The sequence below is a fragment of the Puntigrus tetrazona genome, unplaced genomic scaffold (genome assembly GCF_018831695.1).
Source record: "Puntigrus tetrazona isolate hp1 unplaced genomic scaffold, ASM1883169v1 S000001170, whole genome shotgun sequence".
Taxonomy (NCBI): domain Eukaryota; kingdom Metazoa; phylum Chordata; class Actinopteri; order Cypriniformes; family Cyprinidae; genus Puntigrus; species Puntigrus tetrazona.
The window spans coordinates 941,027-964,050 of record NW_025048756.1 but is presented as its reverse complement, the minus strand read 5'-3'; the positions used below and the strand labels follow the sequence as shown (position 1 = coordinate 964,050).

The window sequence follows — 23,024 nt, the reverse complement described above, 5'->3', positions numbered from 1 at the left end:
AGTCACATCATTGAAAAAGCCTATACAGACAGATAGATAGCCAACAAGCCAGTAACAAGATTCTCTAGTCTGGTAAAGGCGGGGTCTGGGGAACTTGCGAGAGTAGAATAAAACCTCAATACAGCAAAATATAGAGACAGCCTTATTGTAAACCTATTCCCAAACATCAAACATTTAGAACCTCAGACTGGGCAGAAGGTTCACCTTCCAATATGACAATGAATCTAAGCACACACAATGCAACTGTGGCTGAGGGACAACTCTGTGAATTTCCTTGAGTTGCCCAGCTAGACCCGGCCTGAACATTTCTAAAAAGAAAAATGAAAATGCCTGTTGGCCTGCAAAGATTTTAGAATGTAAAGAGATAAGGAGTAGAATGTACAAATGCTGATGTACAAAGTAGTTGCATTATATCTGAAAAGATTTGAGGCTGTAAAAGTGCTTCAACTAGGAAGAGTTTGAATACTTATTCAATGTACGCATTTCATGATTTTACAAGTTGCTTTGCCATTATGTTATATGGGATGTGGACTGACGTGAAAAAAATTCAATGAAGCAGTTACTGCACAAGGCAGCAACAAATACGGAAAAAAAATGTGAGTGTGAATACTTTCAAAGTATTGTATATAATACTACTTACAATAAATGTCACATTTTATTTTTTTAATATTTGTCCGAGAGAAAGTGGGAATGTAGTTCTCAACTGACAACTTAAAAGAACACTCCACTTCACATTGTCTCAAACTGACAGATACCAAAAGAATAAAATGGAACTTTCTGTTTTGTACACAACTGTCATTCAGTATTAATTATAAGTAAAACTCATTTTGTTTTATTAACCACAGTATTATTGTTGATAGTTGCTGATAAGCAAATTTACTTTTGATTCATTTAGAAAAAAAAACACATACGTCATACCAGTAATGAGTAAATAATAAGTACACATCTGTTTCTTTATATTCAAATTAAACTGTGTTTGTACACATACCACTGTTTCTATGTATACTGAGTTCAATATGGGTTCTGTAATGGAAAAACTAGAGCAAATTTTATTGAGCTTTTACTGTGTGCGCGCATTACTGGCTTATGCCAGGCTCTCACGGTCAGCCTAGACTGAGAGTATGAGTGAATGCAGCTGCACCATCAGTCATGCAAATTACCTTCCTGACAAGTGCTTTATAACACTTAATGTGTGTGTGTGCACGCATTTTAATGCACCAAAAAAAATACACTTCAGGAGATATACTGGCTTTATCCAACACACAATGTACTCGAGAAATCACATTTAAATAGGTTGATCTTTTTAAAAAAAAGTGCCATTTTCGTGATCACATGTACCATAAATATGTGGAAATGATTATGAACACCAGTAAACAAATGATGCAAATTTTACTGTGGAAATACGAAATGGTAAACTGATAAAGACAAAATAAGAGCATTAAATTGCAAGACTTATGACTCACAACAAACATGTACAGACATAAAGTACATTTTATTATTCCACTTTAGGCATAATGCTAACTGTAATTAATTATGCAACTACATGTCAGCTAATTCTCATTAATTGGTAACTACCTATCTACTAACACTACACAGTTAGTAACTAACTGTAGAAAGTAAGGTTATGTTTAGGGTTTTTAAAATAGGTTGACAGTCAGTATGTTGTGGACCCATAAAATAAAGTGTTTGGTTATTGAGTTATTAATTCTACAAATGCTCTAATGACAGCTAGTTGACATGTAGTTGAAAAGTTAATTTACTAGGTACTTACTAGCACAATGTCTAAAGTATTGTATATGGATGTACCAAGCTATCTCAAGAACCATAATCAGGGTAGATTAAGGATTTTTGTTTTTTAACTAATCAGCTATCCTAAGCCTAAACCTTTATTTTATGTCAGCTGTCATGCAGGGGTCATACAGTAGGTGGCAGTATGTACCTGCAAGTGTGCTTGCCAACTGTCATTAACAGGAGAGAAAAAAAAAAAAGATGCTCAAATGTGCTTGAAGGCATGAGAACAAATGAGGTCTGTTCTAATGCATTACACACATTTAATGTTTAGCAAATAAGATGCACGGTTTTATAAGAAATCACTCAAAAGTAATTTATCATTTATTTTATCTGACTATACATGACATTTTTGTCAAAGCATTGCTATGGGTTAAAATTGCTTTGTACATGTCTAACACCTCAAGCTTTTTGCTTGCTAAGTAACCTAATCTCCATTTTTCCTGTTGTTGCAGTTGTTTTCCTTATTGTACATATAAAATGTGAGTTGTTTATATCAGTAGTCTGCTATTTATAATTGTGGCCACACAGTCTGCTGACAATATCAACCATACATGCTTCATCCTTATTCATAGTGATGTTATTATTCTGTCTGTTTGTCATTATCTCTGGAAAGAACTTCTCTGTCTATTTGAAGAAGGGCTGGGGATGAGATGTCAGCAGCAAGCAGTCTCTGTGTGCCTTTACACATTTTTTCTCATTTTCAGCAGGAGAAAATAGTCACACCATCCATGTGCTTGAATTTAGGAAAGCTATTTATGTGACGTGATTATTTGTTACAAATAATTTGCTCGTGGTGCATAAAAAAACAAACAACAATATAGTATACAATAATTCTTATAAAAACCAAAAAAAACATGAAACTCTAAACTCAGAACAAGGTGTGCATTTACAGTATTTGTGTCATTGTGATCACTTTAATCACGTTAAAACTGAAATGGGCACCTTTTTGTAATGGGAATGCAGACTCTCACATTCCCTTCTCACACACACCTGTATAAAGGGTACGCCAGAGCGCTCAATGGCAACCACTCCAACGGTCTGACTGAGCTCCAAGTCTAGGATGAGGATTTCTCTGGGGTACAATAGCAACATGTGATTCCTCTTAGATGGTAGATATGACAGCTGGAGACAGTCATTAAGAGTCACTGCTTCAGCCCTGCACACAAACAAACACACACACATATAGACAGGTCACATTCAAAACATTTATTTTCCTGGCTGATTTAATATTTATGTAATCTGCTGTTATGTAGATTTATAAAATCAAACAACTATGCATCTTTATCCAAGTGTTTAATGGTAAATGTTCTTGAATAGCCAACTGGATTGAGTAAAAAAAAACTTCACTGCTCGCAGGATGCATATTGCACAAAAAACAATAACATTTCTATGAATCTGGGTTGGTTTAAATACATTTCACAGGAAACAAAACAGTATTTAAAAGGTATATTAATGCTTGTGTATATTAACCAGTTCGCCAGCATAAACATTCTAGAAAGAATATGCAGCAAGATGTGTTGAATTGTTTTTGTAAATATGGCTCATAATCATCTTTTTGTTTGTTTACATTTTCTGGACTCTGTTTTGATTGTTAAATTTTTAAAATCTTCATCATTTTTACAAAATGATTAGTATATTTTTTTAATTTTTGTGTACTTTCATTTGTTTCACTGTCTGATTAAATATAGGTTAGATTGATTTTGTTTAATTAAAAGAAACATATTATGCCCCTTTTTACAATATGTAATAAGTCTTTGGTGTCCTCAGAATGTGTCTGTGGAGCTCAAACTGTCTTTGGTGTCACAAATCATGAATTATATTATTTATTTGTTTATTTATATGTTTTGTGTTTGGTGCCGTTTTTTATAGTGTTGAATATTGTTGAATTGTTGAATATTGTAGTACTGTGACATGTATGAGAAATTGCTAAACTTATTCACTGAAAACTTTCAAATGTACATAAAGATAAAGAAACCTGAATCTGAAATAAATGTTTCAGATTATACGGTAGTATCTGAATTTGGGAATATTGAAATAATACAGGGAATTAAAAATTTTTCACACCAAAAAAATGATATAAATCTCAGACTACTTTTAAATAAAAATTTTAGCCACCCCTGATTTGGTCATACCACTGATATCACATGAGCAGTACAACTAAAAAGGGAAACTCCAATTATACAAGGACATACATTTACTACATGGACAGAGCAAAAAAAAAAAGTACTTTAACTTAACACTTACATAAATTATAAAGCAAATGTTTTACTGAAAAAAAACACAACATTAACAAAAACACTGAAATTAGAGCATGTGGTTTATCTGTCAATCACATTAGTATGAAAGTTTGTTTCATTACTATACCAACAGCAGTGTCTCAGTGCAGTTTTTTTAGAACCCCATTTGCTGGTGGAAAAAAATTATTTATAATTTGTGTTTTTAGACTTTTTCTATGCACACAAAGGGCCTATTTCTCTAAAATATTGTTCACAAATCTGTCTTAATCCGTGTTAGTGAGCACTTCTTCTTTGCTTAGATAATCCATCCACCTCACAGGTGTGGCAAATCAAGATGCTGATTAGACAGCATGATTATTGCACAATTGAGTCTGGCCACAATAAAAGTCTAAAATGTGCAGGCATGCTGACTGCAGCAATATCCACCAGAGCTGTTGCCCATGAATTCAATGTTCATTTCTCTACCATTTCTCTAAGCCATCTCCAAAGTTTCATAGATTTTGGAAGTACATCCAACTGGACTCACAACCACAGACCACGTGTAACCACACCAGCCCAAGACCTCCACGATCATCAGCCATGTAGACAGCTGCAACAATCGGTTTGCATAACCAAAGGATTTCTGTACAAACTGTCAGAAACCATCTCAGGAAAACTCTTCTGCATGCTCGTCATCTTCATCAAGGTCTCAACCTAACAAATGCTTGAATTTGTTGACGTCTGACACTTTGGAGAGGTGTTCTCTTTACAGATGAATCTCTTCAAAGAAGAAGTCACTTATTTGTATGGTGCCAATTTAAAAAGTATCCTTTGAACATAAACTTGAGCTGTTCTGTCTCAGCTGCACCATGCAGATAAGTTTTCCACATTGTTTGTGCTTTGATCTGAACATAAATAATGTATTCACGTGACGTAGCTGACACAGAATTGCACACATTGTTATAAATCACCTCCTATCACGTACTATCACATAAAAGTATTTATTTGTTATGTAAGTAAAACATATATACTTTTTAGTATGTAGCTGAATATTAGTCAAGCATTGGGACACATAATTTTAAACTGCACTGTCAATCAGCTGTGCAAGATGGTATCTTTCAAATATTCAGTGATTACTGTAGTAAACTGAGTCATGTCATGACTACTACAATATGGCAGACAGTTTACACATAGTGGTACTATAGTAGAAAGGTACTATATACCAAAAAAATAATCAGCGGCTAGCCGTGCATTTAAATTTTTTTTACCTTACCTAGGTTTGTGTCTTTCTCTACAAACAAGCTATGCATAGTTACTTCAAAAATAGCAGGTTTACCACATCATTGCTGAGAAATATAATGTAGCAATAATAATAATAGTAATAATTACTGTTAAGAATTCAAAGTAGGCCTATATATAGCTTTAAAACACAACTATAAATGCAATAAAGGGTAAAATACAATTACAAGTCATAAAGAAAAGGTCTTTCAGTATTAGGGAGTGCTTTAAGTATCTAAAGTGTACAGATAACCATAGTTAGGTTTTTCTTTTTTTAAATCAACAATATTGACATTTGATTGTTACGGATGAGATTATAGACACTGGTTGCTTGAATAGACTGTGCATTAGTGTGAATGCAATCTATTTCCACATATCAGATGTTTCATCCTAATAAAACATGACTGTTTACATAAGTTTTGTATCATAAAAGTAGATCCAAGGGCATTTAACCGCAGCTACGAGCTTCAGGACAAATAGATACAAAATGCATGTGAAAGCCTGTCAGTAGCTGAGCTTTGTGCAACTAACACGTACTGCATTACAAATGACAGAAATGAATGAATACAGGTAGACTAAAACAAGCAATGTGCATATGTGTCACAGCGCATATTCTGTGCAATGAAGCCCACCGCGATCGTCTCTAGCACACACATGTGCCATTTGTGGTAAAAAGCCAAGCTCAGTCAATCAGAATCAAGTATTTTGACAGACCATTGAATAAATAATTATACTACGGGGCCAGTGAATGCTTGAATCTGACAAAAATTCTAAGGTGTGGAATAATTTTAAGGGAAACATAGTTCCAGGCAGATCTTTGACTGCATTACACGACCATATCACTTTGGCAAATAGTTTTTATTATTTCAAAGGTCTTACAAAAGCAAAATAGCCAAAATCGACAACAACACCAGCCAAACAAATAATTGTAATAATCAATATGATAAAAACGACCACTCATTTCCATGTTTTGCAACAAAATTGCATTTTATTATGCACAAAAACCACATACTCTCCTGCTCTCTCCCTCAGACGCACACATGCTAATGTTATTAGCACTACTTGAGCACTACAAGCATGACTTGACTTCTCACAAGCCAGGTATCGACGGCGCTGAAAATTAAATTAAAGTTTCACTATTTGCCACTTTTGAGCGAGGCTCAGAGGTAATTTACAAGCGCTCTCTCACTCGTATCACACATCAAAACACTTATTCATAACTTTGTTATTAACTGCATTAGTCTGCTATCAATGGCTCAAGCCTGTTACTAAGTCTAAAAATTACTTTTTGAAATACTAAAATACTTTTTGAAATTAGCCATGGAGGCACTGGATAAGATGTGTAATAAATAATCCTACTCACAACAGCGTTTTAACTACAAAAAACGTCTTGAGGTGTGGCAAAAAAATAATTGATGAAGTGTCATTGGATTATTAGAAAGTTATAATCCAATGTTATTTGGACACAGCAATTGTTATGTTTTGACTTTAGTTTCTGTTTACTTTCTATGGTTACCCATTTGATCAGTCCTTTCTTTCAGCTGTTGCTTAATTAGTTATCTTTGTTTGCTCTAGTGTTTACATACCTGTGATTCTTTAAGAGTTCTATTCTCATTAACACAGTATGGTAATTTGGTCATGCTTGTCTTCCTTGATTTTCTTAACACATAATTTTTGTGTTCTTGCACCCACCTTAGTATAAGACAGATACATACATACAGAAAAAAAAATTCTTTCATCGCCTTTTTGTTTAGGGCAATGATAAAATGGCACACCATACTATGCGCAATGTGAGGACACTGTATACGACAAAAAGAGTGGTAAACACTTAAACATTTGAAACTGTTTAAACACAGTTTGGTGTAAAAACTTGACTACAAATGGACATTAGGGGGGGAAATAAAAAAATGGGGAAAAGCCACACTTTAAAATCCTGTTGTCATGTCTGTTGCTCTCTCAATACTTGTTTCATCTAAATGCTTAAGAACTGATAGGGAACTAATGAGCTCTGAAGGGGGCTTGCTTTTTTTTAGAGGATGGAAATCAATGCTGGGAATAAGCTAAATCAATCAGACTCCAGGAGGCAAGAGGGATTGGATTGTGGAAATCCTGCTGCTAATAAGAAAGCAGTGAACAGAGGAAGAGAGAGCAAAGGTGCTCCAATAAGACCTTCTATCATTTACTGAGACAAAGAGAGACACAATCAATGGAAAATAAAACCACATAAAAAAAACAGGGGACATCAACAATGTGCAAATAGATGGAATCAATGGAAGATCAGAAATATGAATCAGAGGAATAAAACAGAAAAAAAGAATGTTAGAGAAGACAGACACACAGACAGAAAGAAAGATTAAAAAATATATATGTATATTCCACACTCCAGAAGGCCATGACTTGTAAAGACTAGAGTCTCAAAACCAGTTATTCTTTATAAAAGTTGACTCATTTAAACAGCCTACATATGTCTACATCACTGTGCTGGAAAATTTGCATAACATTGTACAAATGATTAGGCAAAGAAAAAAGGCAGAACTTTCATTCTCACTGTAGTATTGTTCACTTTAGTATACATGTCACTGAGAGACAGTGTGTTTTGTTGTGATAGTGAAACTACTTTGTTTCAGTTTCCAAAAGAGGGCACAACTAGAAATCAGTGATTAAGTTGTATTTACAAAACTGTTCCAGAACAGTTCAGCCTAAATATTCAGATGCGTGCAACATATGTTATGGAGTACTGTTTCCTGTGCATTACACCAAATGCACAAAATAATGTTCTTTTTAGCAGTATCATATGACTTTAATATGTCTGTGTGTTGTAAGTCTGTGTTTTACTGGCTGTATACTCCCACATTTAACTAAGATACAGCAATGCAATCCTAAAAATTATTTATTTTATTGAGACTATGTTTATTATTTTGCACAAGAAAGAAAGGCAGTTGGCTACCAAAAATTTTTTTTTTAATCTCTGGTTTTATTTTTGATGAAAAAGAGAGAAAACTATTTAAAGAAAACTTTAAGTTAAGCCAGTCAATTTTTTGTGAATTTTTTCATGGCATCACCAAAATTTCAAGAATACTTTTTTTCTTTAAACTCAACATTCAAGTTTACCGGGGGGATTCACCAAATTCATGAATTACTAATTACAACATAAATATTGGATTTAAAGTACTTTACTAATTACCCTGTCTGAAAAGTAATTTAGTTACTTAATATATAACTTAATTATTCAAAACAATAATTACGCTACATCGTAAAATCAATATAAACCTCCATTTTTTTTTTCAGGTGTGGGGGGAAGGGGTGCAGCGCATGCAAAGCATGCAATGACTGTGGTAACTTTAACATTTGAAAAGATACTATAGCAAAGTTGTTGCTTTCCTTTTTCAAACTGATTGTTTTTGTCATGAATATATGGTTGACCTGAAGAATAAAAGCCATATCACACATTTGGAAAATTATGAGTTATATCACTGCTCATCGACTCCTAGAATCATAATTAGATTGAATCGTGAAGTGCCTGCTGATTCCCACCCCTAGTTAACTGTAAATAAGAATTGATTGGAAAAGATTATCGCCTCCGCATCAGATCGCTCTGCAGTATTCACTAAATTCTGAATTCTAAATTATTGCTCATAACAGGTCTTTTTTTTTTAAATTATGAAAATTTGATAAATCTTGAATTATTTAAAACTATGTTTGCGTGCAGGTGACTGCATATGAGCTCAGATACATGAAAGGCCGTACCTCGCTTTATTTTTACATAGATAATTTTAATTAATTAGTTTATAAGTAGACACTTCAAGCTTCATATACATGAAAAAAAGACTACCTCGCTTTAGTTTCATACAAATTACATAAACAGATAATATTGGTTTTCGATTCAAACTCGTTCAATTAAAAGTAGACCCTTAAAATTACACTAAGGTCCGGTTTCACAGACAGGGCTTAACCTAAGGATTAGACCATTAGACAAAACAAAGGCAAAGACATGTTTTAAGATCAGTCAGTACAAGTTTCTTTCAGTTTCTTTCAGCTCAGATTTACATTTTAGTCTAGGACTAGGCCTAAAGTAAGCCTTGTCTGTGAACCCGGGGGGTCAAAATGTCTGTGTATTGAGGTTTTGGATGCCTAGGTTCCATAAATTTAGACCATTTTGAGCAGTCTTGCTCACAATCACCAGTGGAGTTTACACTGGTAATATTTAAATACAATTTCTCAAATATTGAAGTATGTATTCTTTTATGTCAAATAAAAAATTATAATATTTTTAAAATTGTAATGAAAAACAACAGAATACAAACAAGAACAATAAGAATAAGTTACAACTGAGATCAGTATGTAAAAAAATTATTTGTACTAAAGAAGTGTGTGTTTTTTCACACGTTTAATAAAGGCTCAGAGGTGGCATGAGTGCAAAAATTAATGCTGAGGATAATGTTTTAAATATAAATATATTGATTGATTTGTTTGAACGGCTGATTCATTCAGGATTGAGGCAAGTGACTGTCTTTATGAATGGGTAATTGAATCAGATTAGTTTAAAAATGCACATTCATTCATAAACTAAACAACACTGTGTTTGAATGGAGATGTGCAGCTGCTTAACTGCTGTTTGCAATGTTGACGAAACAGTAACATGTTGTCAATAGCATTGTAGTCAGAAAATGCAAGCCACTTCATATTAATTTTTTGCTTTATGAACCGTTGTATTAAATCAATATAACTTTTGCAAACTCCCCTAATAATCACTAAAAGCTGTCACTCTCCTTAGTTCATCAAAATCTTACAAGATTCCATTAAAATCAACAAATACGTATACAGAATGAATCTCTTATCTACACTATGTTGTGAGAATAAGAACAATATATTTTCGTTACTACAGCACACAGGTATATGATTTGAGTGCATAACTGCGATAAAGACAATAGTCTAAAATCTTTACTGGTTAGCAAATTTCTACAGTCTACAGGTAGTGTCTACAGGTATATCATCCATACAAAATAATCAATATAAGATATTATATACTAACATTACTAACCATAACTAACTGTTGTTGGGTAAACAAAAAAGCAGTTATTCCTCTCACACTCATTTGGACCAAAGCACTGTGAGTGCTTGTCCCCCCAGCCCTCAAGGATTTCTGCATATGCTGAATTTTCCAGGTTTTAAAGTGCTATAATCAGGACCCCAGTGCATCTACCAACCAAGAAAATGTGAAAAAGAGTAACCCAGTAACTTTGTTTTAGTAAGCATTTTTCTGCATGCATCTGAAAAAACAAATGTTCTTTATAATACCACCCCTCAATCTGTTAATTTCCACCTGCTGCACCATTATTTTGATTTCACAAGTGACAAAGAAATACCAGTTAAAATACAATGGCAAATGTTTAAGCAAAACATGCTAACTGTTCAGTCTTTGGATGCACAGACGAGCAGAGTCCCAGTCTCAGGAGAGATAGGAGAACAATGGATTTATTGATTTATTAACTGCATATTGCTACTGCCACACATGTAACGTGATTTCTTTCCCAGCTGTTTACCTTTACAGACATAAACAACAGTTTTTGTAACTTGTGTGTGCATGAGAAAGGGGACGGGGAGCAAACGCTAAATTGCATTTAAAGAAACAGGCCTCTGTCATTTTACATGTTCTATTACTTTTTCATGGATTATTTAGTTTTTCTCAAAATAATTTAAATGTCAAACATCCTAAACTTACGTGGGTTTCTCATTGGTGATGAGCACCTTGACCTTATTGAGGGCCTTTTTGGCACCGGTAGGCTGAGCTGCAGCAGGTTTGCTATGGGCAGGGCTTGAATGAGGACTGGCGATATAAACCTTCTTACCACCACTTCCTGGTGGTTTGGAGTGTGAGAAATCTGTGATAAACACTATGCCCTCACTGGTTAACACTATGACATGAAAAAGAGAAAATAGCAAAAATTAGAGAAACAGTTAAGTAAATCTGTATTTACTTCATTAAACTATATTACACCATATATTATGTTTTATACTAAAAACTTTTACTCGTGATGCACAATACAATTTTGTACTGAACAATGATACTGCAGCCAGTACATCAGCAATGCTGAGGTTTAGTATATTACAGTTAGGCTATATAACAATTAACATAATAAATATAACAAAACAAATATTGAGTTAAACATAGTGCCTCAGCTGTGTGAATCATTTTAAAGAAAGAGAAAGACTGAATTAAAAAGATTTAATCACAATTTAAATATCACTTCCAGTAACCGTATTTGTGTATCCCTAAGTAATATTATGAATAGAATACATACATGCCAGATTGGAGGGTTCAAAGGGGTCAAAGGAGAAAGACAGGATGTTCTCAGCATAGCTCTTCTTCCACAGCTTGGTGCCAGTGTCTCCATTCCAGAGAACAATATAGTTGGGTGGGTGGACAGCCAGAAGAAGATCACGAGAAGCATCCTGAGCCCACAGCCAATCCATATCTGATGCAAGACATCAATATACACAAGCATCAATATAAATAAATAAATAATAAAAAAAAAAATATCTCTCTCTCTCTCTCTCTCTCTCTCTCTCTATATATATATTTATATATTTATATATATATATATATATATATATATATATACATACACACACACACACACACACATATATATATATATATATATATATATATATATATATATATATATATATATATATATATATATATATATATATATATATATATATATATATATATATATATATATATATATATATATATATATATATATATATATATATATATATATATATATATATATATATATATATATATATATATATATATATATATATATATATATATATAGGCCTGTCATAGGGCAGACACTCTAAATATGAAATAATAATAGTAAAGTAAATCAAAGGCATGGCCCCATATGTTACTAAGGATGGTTGTATCAGGGTTTTTCAGGTAGGTCACACAAAGTCAACTAAATTTCAATGATACATACAGAGTCCAGTCTAGGGCAGCACGATGATATTGCGATATTGCTTGGTGTGACTTTCAAATCACAAAGGCCACGATTTGAAACATGAGTTGCATGTTTTAAAGCATGGGTATGCACAAGTTGCAATAACAGTGCAACAGTGCAATGGTTCATTATTAAATGGCTTTAAAGGTCTGCGTTTTTTTTATCACGCTTCGGCGAGGTTATGTCCCGCATCCATCGCTCCCACTATATTTTCACTCTTTGTTCAGCTGCTGTCTGCTTAGAATACATTTCTTCCCTACTCAACCATTCATACTATGCTTGCAGAATCTCTCATTTAAATTTGTTACTAAAAGACAGAGAGATGGGTTAACAAATAAGTGTAGACTGCACTTTTTTGTCTTGAATTTGTTGAAAGTGGGTGTGTCGCACGAGTCTTTATAAATTAAGCCATTGTGTATCGATCACCCCCAGGTGACTGGCTGCAGTATAGGTCATAAACCCTGCCCTCTCCATGTAATCTAATAAGACGTGAAATAAACTAAATACTTAACTTACACTTTAAATACATTTTTTCAAAGATAGTTTTCGTCATTTTAGGTAGTCTTATCATGCTGATGTATGCTCAAGTGTTAATATTTCTAAAAAGTACTCTAGTTATCTGATGTTATAAAAACAGGGTGTGGTGTCATGATTGTGAGCTTGTGATTGGGCCTGTGGGAGTTTGGGCGGGACTTTGATTCTGTAGCTCCACCTCAAAGAGAAAATAAAAATGTCAAAAACTGTATTTCTTATTTTTATTCGCCTTGTCATGATAGAATTATAATTACAATAGGAAAAAGTGCTCTGAAAAGATAACAAAAGGGATATTGTTAGACTGCCAGTTTTATGAAATGTATTATGAAAAAGATTAAAAACTTTGTAGGACTGTGTTCTACTGAAGGAGGGCTGTGTCCTGCTTTGGGGTCTTTGAGATCTCCAGCTAGGTGAGCCCCCCTGGAGGAAGGAAACCTAAATACCAAGGTTTGTATTTATATATTATTTAGATTATATATTATATTTTTATAGGTTTATAACTGATTTTAAGATTTCTTTGTCTAGTCTTAGTATATAAGGAGAGTGACAAAATATGACAGAGTTTACTTCTGTAGCCAGATCAGCTCATAACATGGGGTCTGTTTCCATACACCATACACCACACACACACACCTTTCTAAAGATCAGGTATGCATTTTTTACTCTAGATTTATCTTTAAGAATTTAATATTTTGTATTGACAAACATTTTAGAAGCCGATTCTGAGTTAAATTTATGTAAATGGTATGATACCTTTACCTGATTATTAATAATAAAATTTTATATTTGACTTGTTTCAATCTTTTATGAAATTATTCTTTTAGTAGATTATGTGCAGTCTAACGTTACCGCAAATATCGCAAGGGGAAAATCTGTTATTAAGAATGGTCCCTAAAATTACCAATCACTTGTAATTGGAGTCAGACTGAACACGGAGCAAAATTGAAACTAAATTATTCATAAATTATATGTATACGGGCTGAGTAGGGCACAAGGCAGATTTCATTCTAACTTGTTTTTAACATTTCCACATGCTAAGATAACAATATTTACAAAAGTTCCTATTATTGCATTGCCATTAAATCACTATGTTAAAAAGAAATGTGCCAAAGTTCAAAAATATTTTGAAGAACAATATTTTACTATTGCAAAAGTAACTTCAGGCTGATGTAAATTTGTCATCTTAGTTTTTAGAGTTTATTTAAAATTAGATTATTTTTACAATTATTTCACAATTATTTTAATCTCCAAATTATTTTAGATAGTTCTCCTGTCCAAAAAAATATATATTTAAAAGTGATGGGTTGTAATTCACTCTGCCCTACACACACGGAAGGATCATAATGCATTGTCCACGCTGAATCCTGCAATGAGTTTAACAACACGTGCAGCTTGGATTACAGATTACAGCAGCAGTGCAGAAGTGAGTGTGTTTTAGTTTTTTTATGCACATATTTACTTCCTAAGTTCTATAAATAAAGAAAATAAAACTAAAATTATTAATACCTCCCATATTAAACTTTTAATTAAGAATAAGCTAACAGTAATGTCAATTGCATTTTTTTGATGTGTCTCAAAATAGATAATACTTTTCTAGGTGGGTCGTGGAATAATAAAGTTTTGGAACCCATGGTTTATATTGGTTTATACAATTTACTAATTAATAAACAAATCATTTACAATTTTGATGTAATGCAGAAAATAATTACAGTATTACAGTAATTACTGTTTAATGATAATCAGCATAAAAATGGAAATCATGGCTATTAAATATAATTAATCATAATTAATTAATTAATTCACAATTTATTGTTTATTGTAACACAGTCTTAGTAAATAGGGTTCTTACCCTGAATAGGTTTGGTGTGTTCCTGGATCTCACAGTGTGCCACACCACTCACCACATCCCACACAATAATCTTCCCTGCTGCATCTGCAGAGGCCAGGCGAAGAGAGTAGGGTGAGCTGAGACTGTGGTGATAGTTTTCTCTGGACCATTTTACCTAATGAAATAAAAAAGGACACAAAAACAAAAAATTATTTTCCCATTTGTATATTCTGATGCATTTACTAAAGTGTTATGAGTAGTTGTAAGGATGTTGCTAAAGAGCTGGTAGAGACAAATGAGCCCACACTTAAAACATCCCTAAAGGAATAGTTCACGTCCTCTGAAGCAGATTGAGGGGTTTTTGTAACAAAAATATTTATATTTTTAAAATGATAACAAAGATAACTTATTTTTCTGCGAGAACGCGGAGTTCCAGCTTCTTGGCTAACCTATAACTTGACGTATGATGCAACTTAGTCAGAAGAGTCAAAAGTCAGCAAAGAAGCTCAGCAAACTTGGCGCTCAGTCAGTCAGTCAGTTATTTACATTATAATTTTAAAACTAGAAATATTTTAGTTACAAAAACCCATCAATCTGCTTCAGAGGACACTTGATAAACCCCTGAAGACATATACATGTTAAAAAAACAAAACAAAAAAAAAGTTAATCTGAAAGAAGAAAGTCATATACAAATAGGGGAAGCTCTAAATTTCTGACATAAAAAATGCCTGAAAGCTGCTATGTGATAAGGTGTACAGTTACCAGGTTAAGAAACCCACAACTACATTTTTATAAGCTGTTGACCCCAAAAAAATTAAGGATTTAAGGACACAAATGGTTATCGATGTCAGGTTATTCATGAATGTCACATTGGTTCATTAAGTTGGGTCATTTCTCAAACAAAAAGAAAGTAAAGAAACAGTATATCTCCTCCTCTCAGGTTCACATAGGGTGGTGAAATAATCCTATGATATGGTTATAAAACAATGAATGGTTCTTGTCACTGATTACGTTTCCCTCCAGTGGGCATAGTTCTCAGACTAATATGACATGTTGCGCTCTACTTTTGAGTTCCTAAGCACCTCCAGCGCTTCGTATTCAAGACTGTCAAAACTGATTTCTGCTCACACCGGACTGCTCACTCAACCACAGAGAATGTAACTATCACTTATCCAAACCACTTCCAGAGATCTTGGCATTGTTGTGTATTATCAGTATATGATTTTAGAATTTACATTAGAAAGCTGACTGCAGTTGATAACAGCTAATCTTTCAGGTATTTGTTAGATGCACAATAAGGTTCTTCACCTTACTCCTTTCAGAGTAGCAACAGTTTATCTTTCCAGATAGCATAGCATTGACATAGCAACATCCAACACAATCACTTGCATTTTATGCATCTTATGCACTTTATTCCTATTTTATGTATTCAGTTTGTATTAGTAGTTGTTGATTACTTTTGTGTATCTTTTGTTAATAAAATTAACTTGTGTCTTCGTTGAGATGATACAGAAACGGTTCTACAAGTTAGAGATCTTTCTTATTTGATGTAGTCATAACCACACCTTAACTGACATGTGATCCAAATCATAACATCATTGGTGACAAGAGTACCCATCATTACCCTACTTTTCCCCCTAAGTTGTCAAACACAAAGTTCACTACATTTTCATGGCTTTGGAAAACTTGCACCTGATGTTTCTCTACATCGCTTTCTGACACTTTCAGATTGCTCCTGTCTGCTGAGAGGTTTGTTTGTTTGTAGCTCCACATAGCTTCGCTCTTCAATTTATCACCTCTTCTCTAGCGATCAAATATAATTTAATTGTCTACATACCGCTGATACTATCAAACTAATCTAACTAATTCGACTGCTGTTAGTTCGCTCGCTTTAATCTAAAACTCGGTGAGTTAGTACTCGTCTATTATTGGCTTCTTTCCGCTCCTCTTCATTTGTTCCTCGCGCTTGTTCACTCCGTTTTCACAAGCTCATCAAACAAGAGTGGTAAGTGAATTCTTCCATAACTTACAGTGAGTAAATGGCTTCTCCTTGCATCGTCACTTGCACCACCTGCCACATGTATAGCTTATCCTTCTCTGTTAGCGATCAGGGATTCACGTGTGATAAATGCAGGGAAATAGCTAGGCTGACAGAGAAGGTTTTAGAATTAGAGACACGCATCCAAACTTTAATTGAGGACAGTAAGAATGCGAGGGCTGTAGATACTGCTTTAGATGCGACTAGTACAGTGAATCATGTACATTGTTCGGTTCCGGCTTTACTGCCTGTGCAGCAGGGCAATTGGGTGAACGTGAGGCACACTAGTCACGGGGCGCACAACGCTCCGATCAGAACATCAAACAGGTTCTCCCCACTCAGTGACGCACCCACTGAGAAACCTGATCAAAGTGCTCTAGTAATTGGTGATTCTATTGTACAAAACGTGAAAATAGAGACACCAGCCACCGTAGTCCAATGCTTACCGGGAGCCAGAGCATCTGACATCTTGTCAAATTTAAAAGTGCTGGCTAAGGCTAAACGTAAATTCCGTAAGATTGTTACTCACGTCGGCGCTAATGATGTTCGACTTCGCTAGGTGGAGATCACTAAAAATAATATTAAAGAGGTGTGTGAATTTGCAAGCACGATGTCGGACAATGTAATATGCTCTGGTCCCCTCCCTGCTTACCGAGGTGATGAGTTTTACAGCAGACTGCTGGGTCTCAATGGCTGGATGTCTAAGTGGTGCCCGCAAAACAACATAGGCTTTATAGACAATTGGATGAGTTTCTGGGGCAGACCTGACCTGTTAAAAAGAGATGGTCTTCATCCCTCCTGGGGTGGTGCCGGTCTTCTATCTAGAAATATGGCATATAGTCTTAGAGCTCCAACATGACCAACTAGTGCCCAGGTCAGGAAGCAGACAGACTGGCTAAACCGACCGTCTGCTAGCTGCCTCACGTCACAGGAGGCAGTTAATTCTCAACACATAGAGACTCTTTCACCTAGATATCACACTATAGAGACTGTGTCTGTTCCCCAAATTAGAATATGCAGAGAACGTTCAAACCAAATTAAAAGCAATAATTTAATGTCCAACAAATAAAAACTACCAATAATTAAAATAAGCAAATGATAAAACTTGGCTCGCTGAATATTAGATAACTTTCCACAAAAGCACTTTATATATGTGATTTGATCAAAGAACAGAACCTAGATTTGCTCTGTTTGAAAGAAACCTGGCTAAAACCAGATGAATACATTACTCTAAATGAATCTACCCCCCAAATTTATTGCTATAAAAATGAGCCATGTTTAAAAGGTAAAGGGGGAGGTGTTGAAGTATTGGTGCTGCATAACATATTGTCTATAGAATCATGTGCTATAAATCCCCTGTCATCTTTGTACTGCTACTGTATACAGGCCACCAGGACACAGCACAAATTTCATTAATTTGCTGATTTTCTGAGTTAGTACTGGCTGCAGATAAAGTCTTAATTGTTGGCGATTTTAATATCCATGTTGATAATGAAAAAGATGCATTAGGATCAGCTTTCTTAGACATTCTGAACTCCGTTGGAGTTAGACAACACGTCTCTGGACCTACTCATTGTCGAAATCATACTCTAGATCTAATACTGTCACATGGAATGGATGTTAAAATCTTTGATGTTCTACAGCAAAGTGATGACATTTCAGATCACTATCTAGTCTTGTGCGAACTCTGTATAGTTAAACCTGTAAACTCTGCACCTTATTACAAGTATGGTAGAACCATCACTTCCACCACAAAAGAAAGCTTTCTAAATAATCTTCCTGACTTATCTCAATTCCTTAGCACATCCAATACGACGCAAAAACTTGATGATACAACAGAAACTATGCACTCTCTTTTTTCTAGCACTTTAGATACAGTTGCTCCTTTGCACTTAAAAAAGATAAAAGAAAACAATCTGACTCCATGGTATAATGAAAACACACGCACCCTAAAGAGAGCAGCCTGGAAAATGGAGCGCAGGTGGAGAAAAACTAAATTAGAAGTATTTCGTATTGCCTGGCGGGAGAGTATCCTGTCATACAGAAAAGCATTACAAACTGCAAGATCTGATTATTTTTCATCTCTTTTAAAAGAAAACAAACACAACCCCCGGTATTTATTCAACACAGTGACTAAATTAACGAAAAATAAAACGTCAACAGGTGCATAGGAGTATAGCAGTAATGACTTCATTAATTTTAAGATTGATACCATCAGAGATAAAATTGTAATTATGCAGCCGTCAGCTACAGTTTCACATCAGATAGTGAGCTTTAGATCCCCTGAGGAAAAATTACACTCTTTCTCTATTATAGGAGAAGAAGACTTATATAAACTTGTTAAATCATCTAAACCAGCAACATGTACTGTATATGTTAGACCCTATTCCATCTAAACTATTAAAAGATTTGCTTCCAGAAGTCATAGATCCTATTTTGACCATTATTAATTCATCATTGTCATTAGGATATGTTCCCAAAACATTCAAAATGGCTGTAGTTAAGCCTCTTATTAAGAAACCACATCTTGATCCCAAAATTCTTCATCATCAGTTAGAAACCTAGGTGTGCTGTTTGACAATAATCTTTCCTTCGAAAACAATGTTTCCAGCATCTGCAAAACTGCTTTTTTCCATCTTAAAAATATATCTAAATTACGACCTATGCTTTCAACCTCTAATGCAGAAATATGAATTCATGCGTTTATGACCTCAAGGTTAGATTATTGTAATGCTTTATTGGTTGGTTGTTCTGCACGCTTGATAAACAAACTTCAGCTAGTCCAAAACGCAGCAGCTAGAGTCCTTACTAGAACTAGAAAGTATGATCATATTAGCCCGGTTCTGTCAACACTGCACTGGCTCCCTATCAAACAAACCGATCACCAGATCCAGATGCACGCACACACACACACACACACACACACACACACTAAGTCATTTACACTATCTGACACAGCTGTGTTTAAAATTGAACTGGAAGTTAAGTGCTGGGCATCCGGTCAGAGGAGAACTGGCTCCAATAAATAAAAATGATTGATTGATTAATGCTAATAGGGGAACTCTAAAAGTGCTGATCTTCATAGCTAAAGAATTGCCCAATAATAACATGACATTCTGTAGTTTTGTCTTATATTTATCTTTAATGATATTTACAGATTTAGCAAACTAACATTCCACAGCAAACTAAACAAATTTTTCTTTACTGTCTCAATACTTATGCAGGGCATTGTGCCATATTTTAAGTAAGTCTATGGAGAGGGCTTAATTGCTCGAAAAATAAATGTCTGTACAGTTTGAAAAGATGTATTTCTGTATGACCAAAAAAGCATTTTATGAGCAAGTGACCACACAGACGGCTGTCCGACCCAAGCACTGTATTACTACTTTTACAACACTACCTCTACTATGACAAACAGTGCTATATCACTACTACAGTTGTAGAGGGGTTTTATTTTTTAGCTATCGGTCGTACTACTAAACAACTTTCCCTACATGATGCAGTTATGTGAAAGTCAATCCTAGCTAATATATTTTATATATTTAGATTTTATTTTATATTAAAACATGATGATCATCATAGTCCCAAAATAAATCCCTAGCTAAAACAAGCCACCATTTGAGGCACACTCTTTTCCCCACAAGTGCATCCACAGGCAACGTTTTTGTGTTTTTAAATTTAAAACACCCTGTCTCTCACATGCAGCAACCTCACAGGTGAGTGTGTTTGTCACTACTATCCTGCTTAAATACCTAACACTATATAGACCAACCGTTAACAATCTGTCCATGACACACTTTCACAAACAATGTTTTTTTTCTGTGACTAAGTGACTTAAACAATCTGTCAACCAAGCCTCTTCTGGTTCTCAACTGTTAGTCAATAATGTTTTCCATACACAAACTTTACCTGGGCAGACCACTTGGGCAGTAAATTACAACCCGTCCAGGAAGATAAAATTAGAATTTGATTTTTGGAATTTCTGTTTTCTGATCTTGGTGATGACCTGTTTAAATTGCTTAATTCTCACGCACATGTTGTCGACTTGTCATGCGGCAATGCTGCAACTGGATCAATCTGTGTTTGCTATACATTGTGGCAGTCTAGCAAAGTATTGACATTTACATATTTGTACTTTTTTGATTGTTTTTTTTTTTTAAGATTTGCATTTGTGTTTGTAATTTGTTATTTGGTTTTCAGAATTGTGATTTGTTTTGCACTTCCCAGCCATCATACTTCTGTAATGGTAAATGTTCATTTAGTATTATAGCAAATTAACCAAAGAAAGTCTACTATTCAGCTTTCTGTTTTGGTCAAATGAACAATGCTGTGAGATAGTGTGTGAACAAACATTAAAACCCACCTTGACCACAGTGGCTTTGTGTCTCTCCAGGACCTGAATGGTTTGAGCTGTTTTTGGATCAATGATAAGGATACTAGAGTGACAGCCTTGAGCAATCAGTCCCTGCCATCCCCTAAGCAGAAAGAGGTGAAAGAGATTAGAGGCAAAAATGACAAAAAATAGACAGCAAAAAGATTGTTATTTTCACTCAGAGATTTGTATGTCACATTTTCAAATAGAATCAGAAGTTTATGAAAATGTTACATTTTCTTGTCTTTGTTTTATTATATGCCAATTTTGACTGTTGAAAAATGGGAAAACAATCCCTTTTTTCTCTACAAAAGTTTGCATGCCAGTAACTAAAGATATTATATTAACTTACTCTTGGAGCAATATTGAGATTCTAATATCACTGGAATGTGACCAAACAGAGCCTTAAAATTAATATACTAAAGAAAAGTTAGTTAAAACCCTATATACTTTAGTATCATGCATGATTTCCCCCCTATTTTTGAACAGTCATCATTGGCATATAAAGCAAAAAAAAGACATCAGATCTTACTAACAGGCCTAATGATGTCTGTGTGAAAATAACACATTGATGCTCTGACGGTGGTGATGAAAACCTGAATTTGTAGTATTTATAACTATCAAATACATTAAATCAATTAATTACTATATTAAAAGCAACACAGCAAACAGTATGTTATTTATAAAGCTTTTTTTCAAGAGTCACATTTAAGTATATTTATATATCAGAGGAACACAAAATCTCATGTTGGTGACATCTGACGGTGCTGACAAATTTGACATTTCTTTTACAAAACATATAGAGCTCATGCAGTAGCCATTTTGTTTTATCTCCTTAAAACAAAATAATGATAAATTATAATAAATGTAACTTTAGATACATTTCTTCTTACAGAGATATGCATGAAAAATCAAATCCGTTATCGCGCTAAGGAGGTCCTTTACAATGACAGCTGTCCCTGATATTACCTGATTTTATTTTTAATGAATAAGTGTATGAATGATTGAACTCTTCTCTATGGACACACTTTATTTTTATACCTAAAAGCAGTTAGACTTGCTGGGCCTGTCAAGTATGACTGATGTAAGCTAATCAAAAATATGAGTGGAGCCAGCTGTGTAAGGCAAAAATGTACATACATGGTAACTACACGCGAGTGTTGTCATGTCAAGCGAGTAATATTAATGACGATTTTTATTGCCATTGACGTCATAAATGTGAATACAGTGAATAACGTAAACGTCACTCAATGTACAATGAAATGTCACGCAATCAAAACAAGAGTAACGTGACAGCTCTATTGCTCGATCAATTTCATTATTTAATAACAACGCATTCTTTTAAAACGCAAACTCTGTAGGTATGTTGGCAATCAACATTGTCTGCAGAAGCTAAAGCTACTCACCAGTCTACTGCTGTCTTGTTCTGTAAATTAAGGGTCCCGGTCAATGTTCGTGCAGCCAGTTTAATATTGACCGTGTATGGGATCATGGTTGAAGCCATATGTCAAAATTTCATAAGAAAGTGGAACGTTTTGGTTCGTTAAATGTAATGAATTGTCGAGCTGTGTTATTAGGAAGTGTTCGCGGTGCGTTTCATTATTGTTCCGTCCAGAAAATGTTCCGTCAAATCTATAGTACCCCCTGGCTTACAAAGCAGTAACTGTCATGTACTCCATCGTATCGTAAAATACTGAATACAAAAAATAATAAAACAAAAGAAAATAAAAACATCACAGATATTCTAATGGTTACCATTAAAATATCATTATGAACCATTAAATTTTTCCAGTAAAACTATTACAAAATTCCTTTCTGTAGTGCGTTTTGGGCATTTTTTCAATAGGATTTCACGTCCCACCAATAGAATCCATCGCATACCAGTAGACACCATTATAATTTCTATTAAAACTAATACAACTTCCATTATAACAATTAAATCCATTACATT

General features: G+C 34.3%; 1 protein-coding gene across 1 annotated transcript in view; it reads right to left on the bottom strand.

The window, feature by feature from the left end:
* wdr11 (WD repeat domain 11) overlaps positions 1 to 22,679 on the bottom strand; it is a 68,094-nt gene extending 45,415 nt beyond the window's left edge. The window contains exons 1-6 of the mRNA XM_043234561.1: positions 22,480 to 22,679; positions 21,065 to 21,176; positions 14,685 to 14,838; positions 11,588 to 11,761; positions 11,008 to 11,200; positions 2,782 to 2,947 (exon numbers count right to left, since the gene is read on the bottom strand). Coding sequence (XP_043090496.1) covers positions 2,782 to 2,947; positions 11,008 to 11,200; positions 11,588 to 11,761; positions 14,685 to 14,838; positions 21,065 to 21,176; positions 22,480 to 22,577 — 897 coding nt within the window. The 5' untranslated portion in view covers positions 22,578 to 22,679. The remainder of the gene's footprint in view (positions 1 to 2,781; positions 2,948 to 11,007; positions 11,201 to 11,587; positions 11,762 to 14,684; positions 14,839 to 21,064; positions 21,177 to 22,479) is intronic.
* Between the last annotated feature and the right edge of the window lie 345 nt (positions 22,680 to 23,024).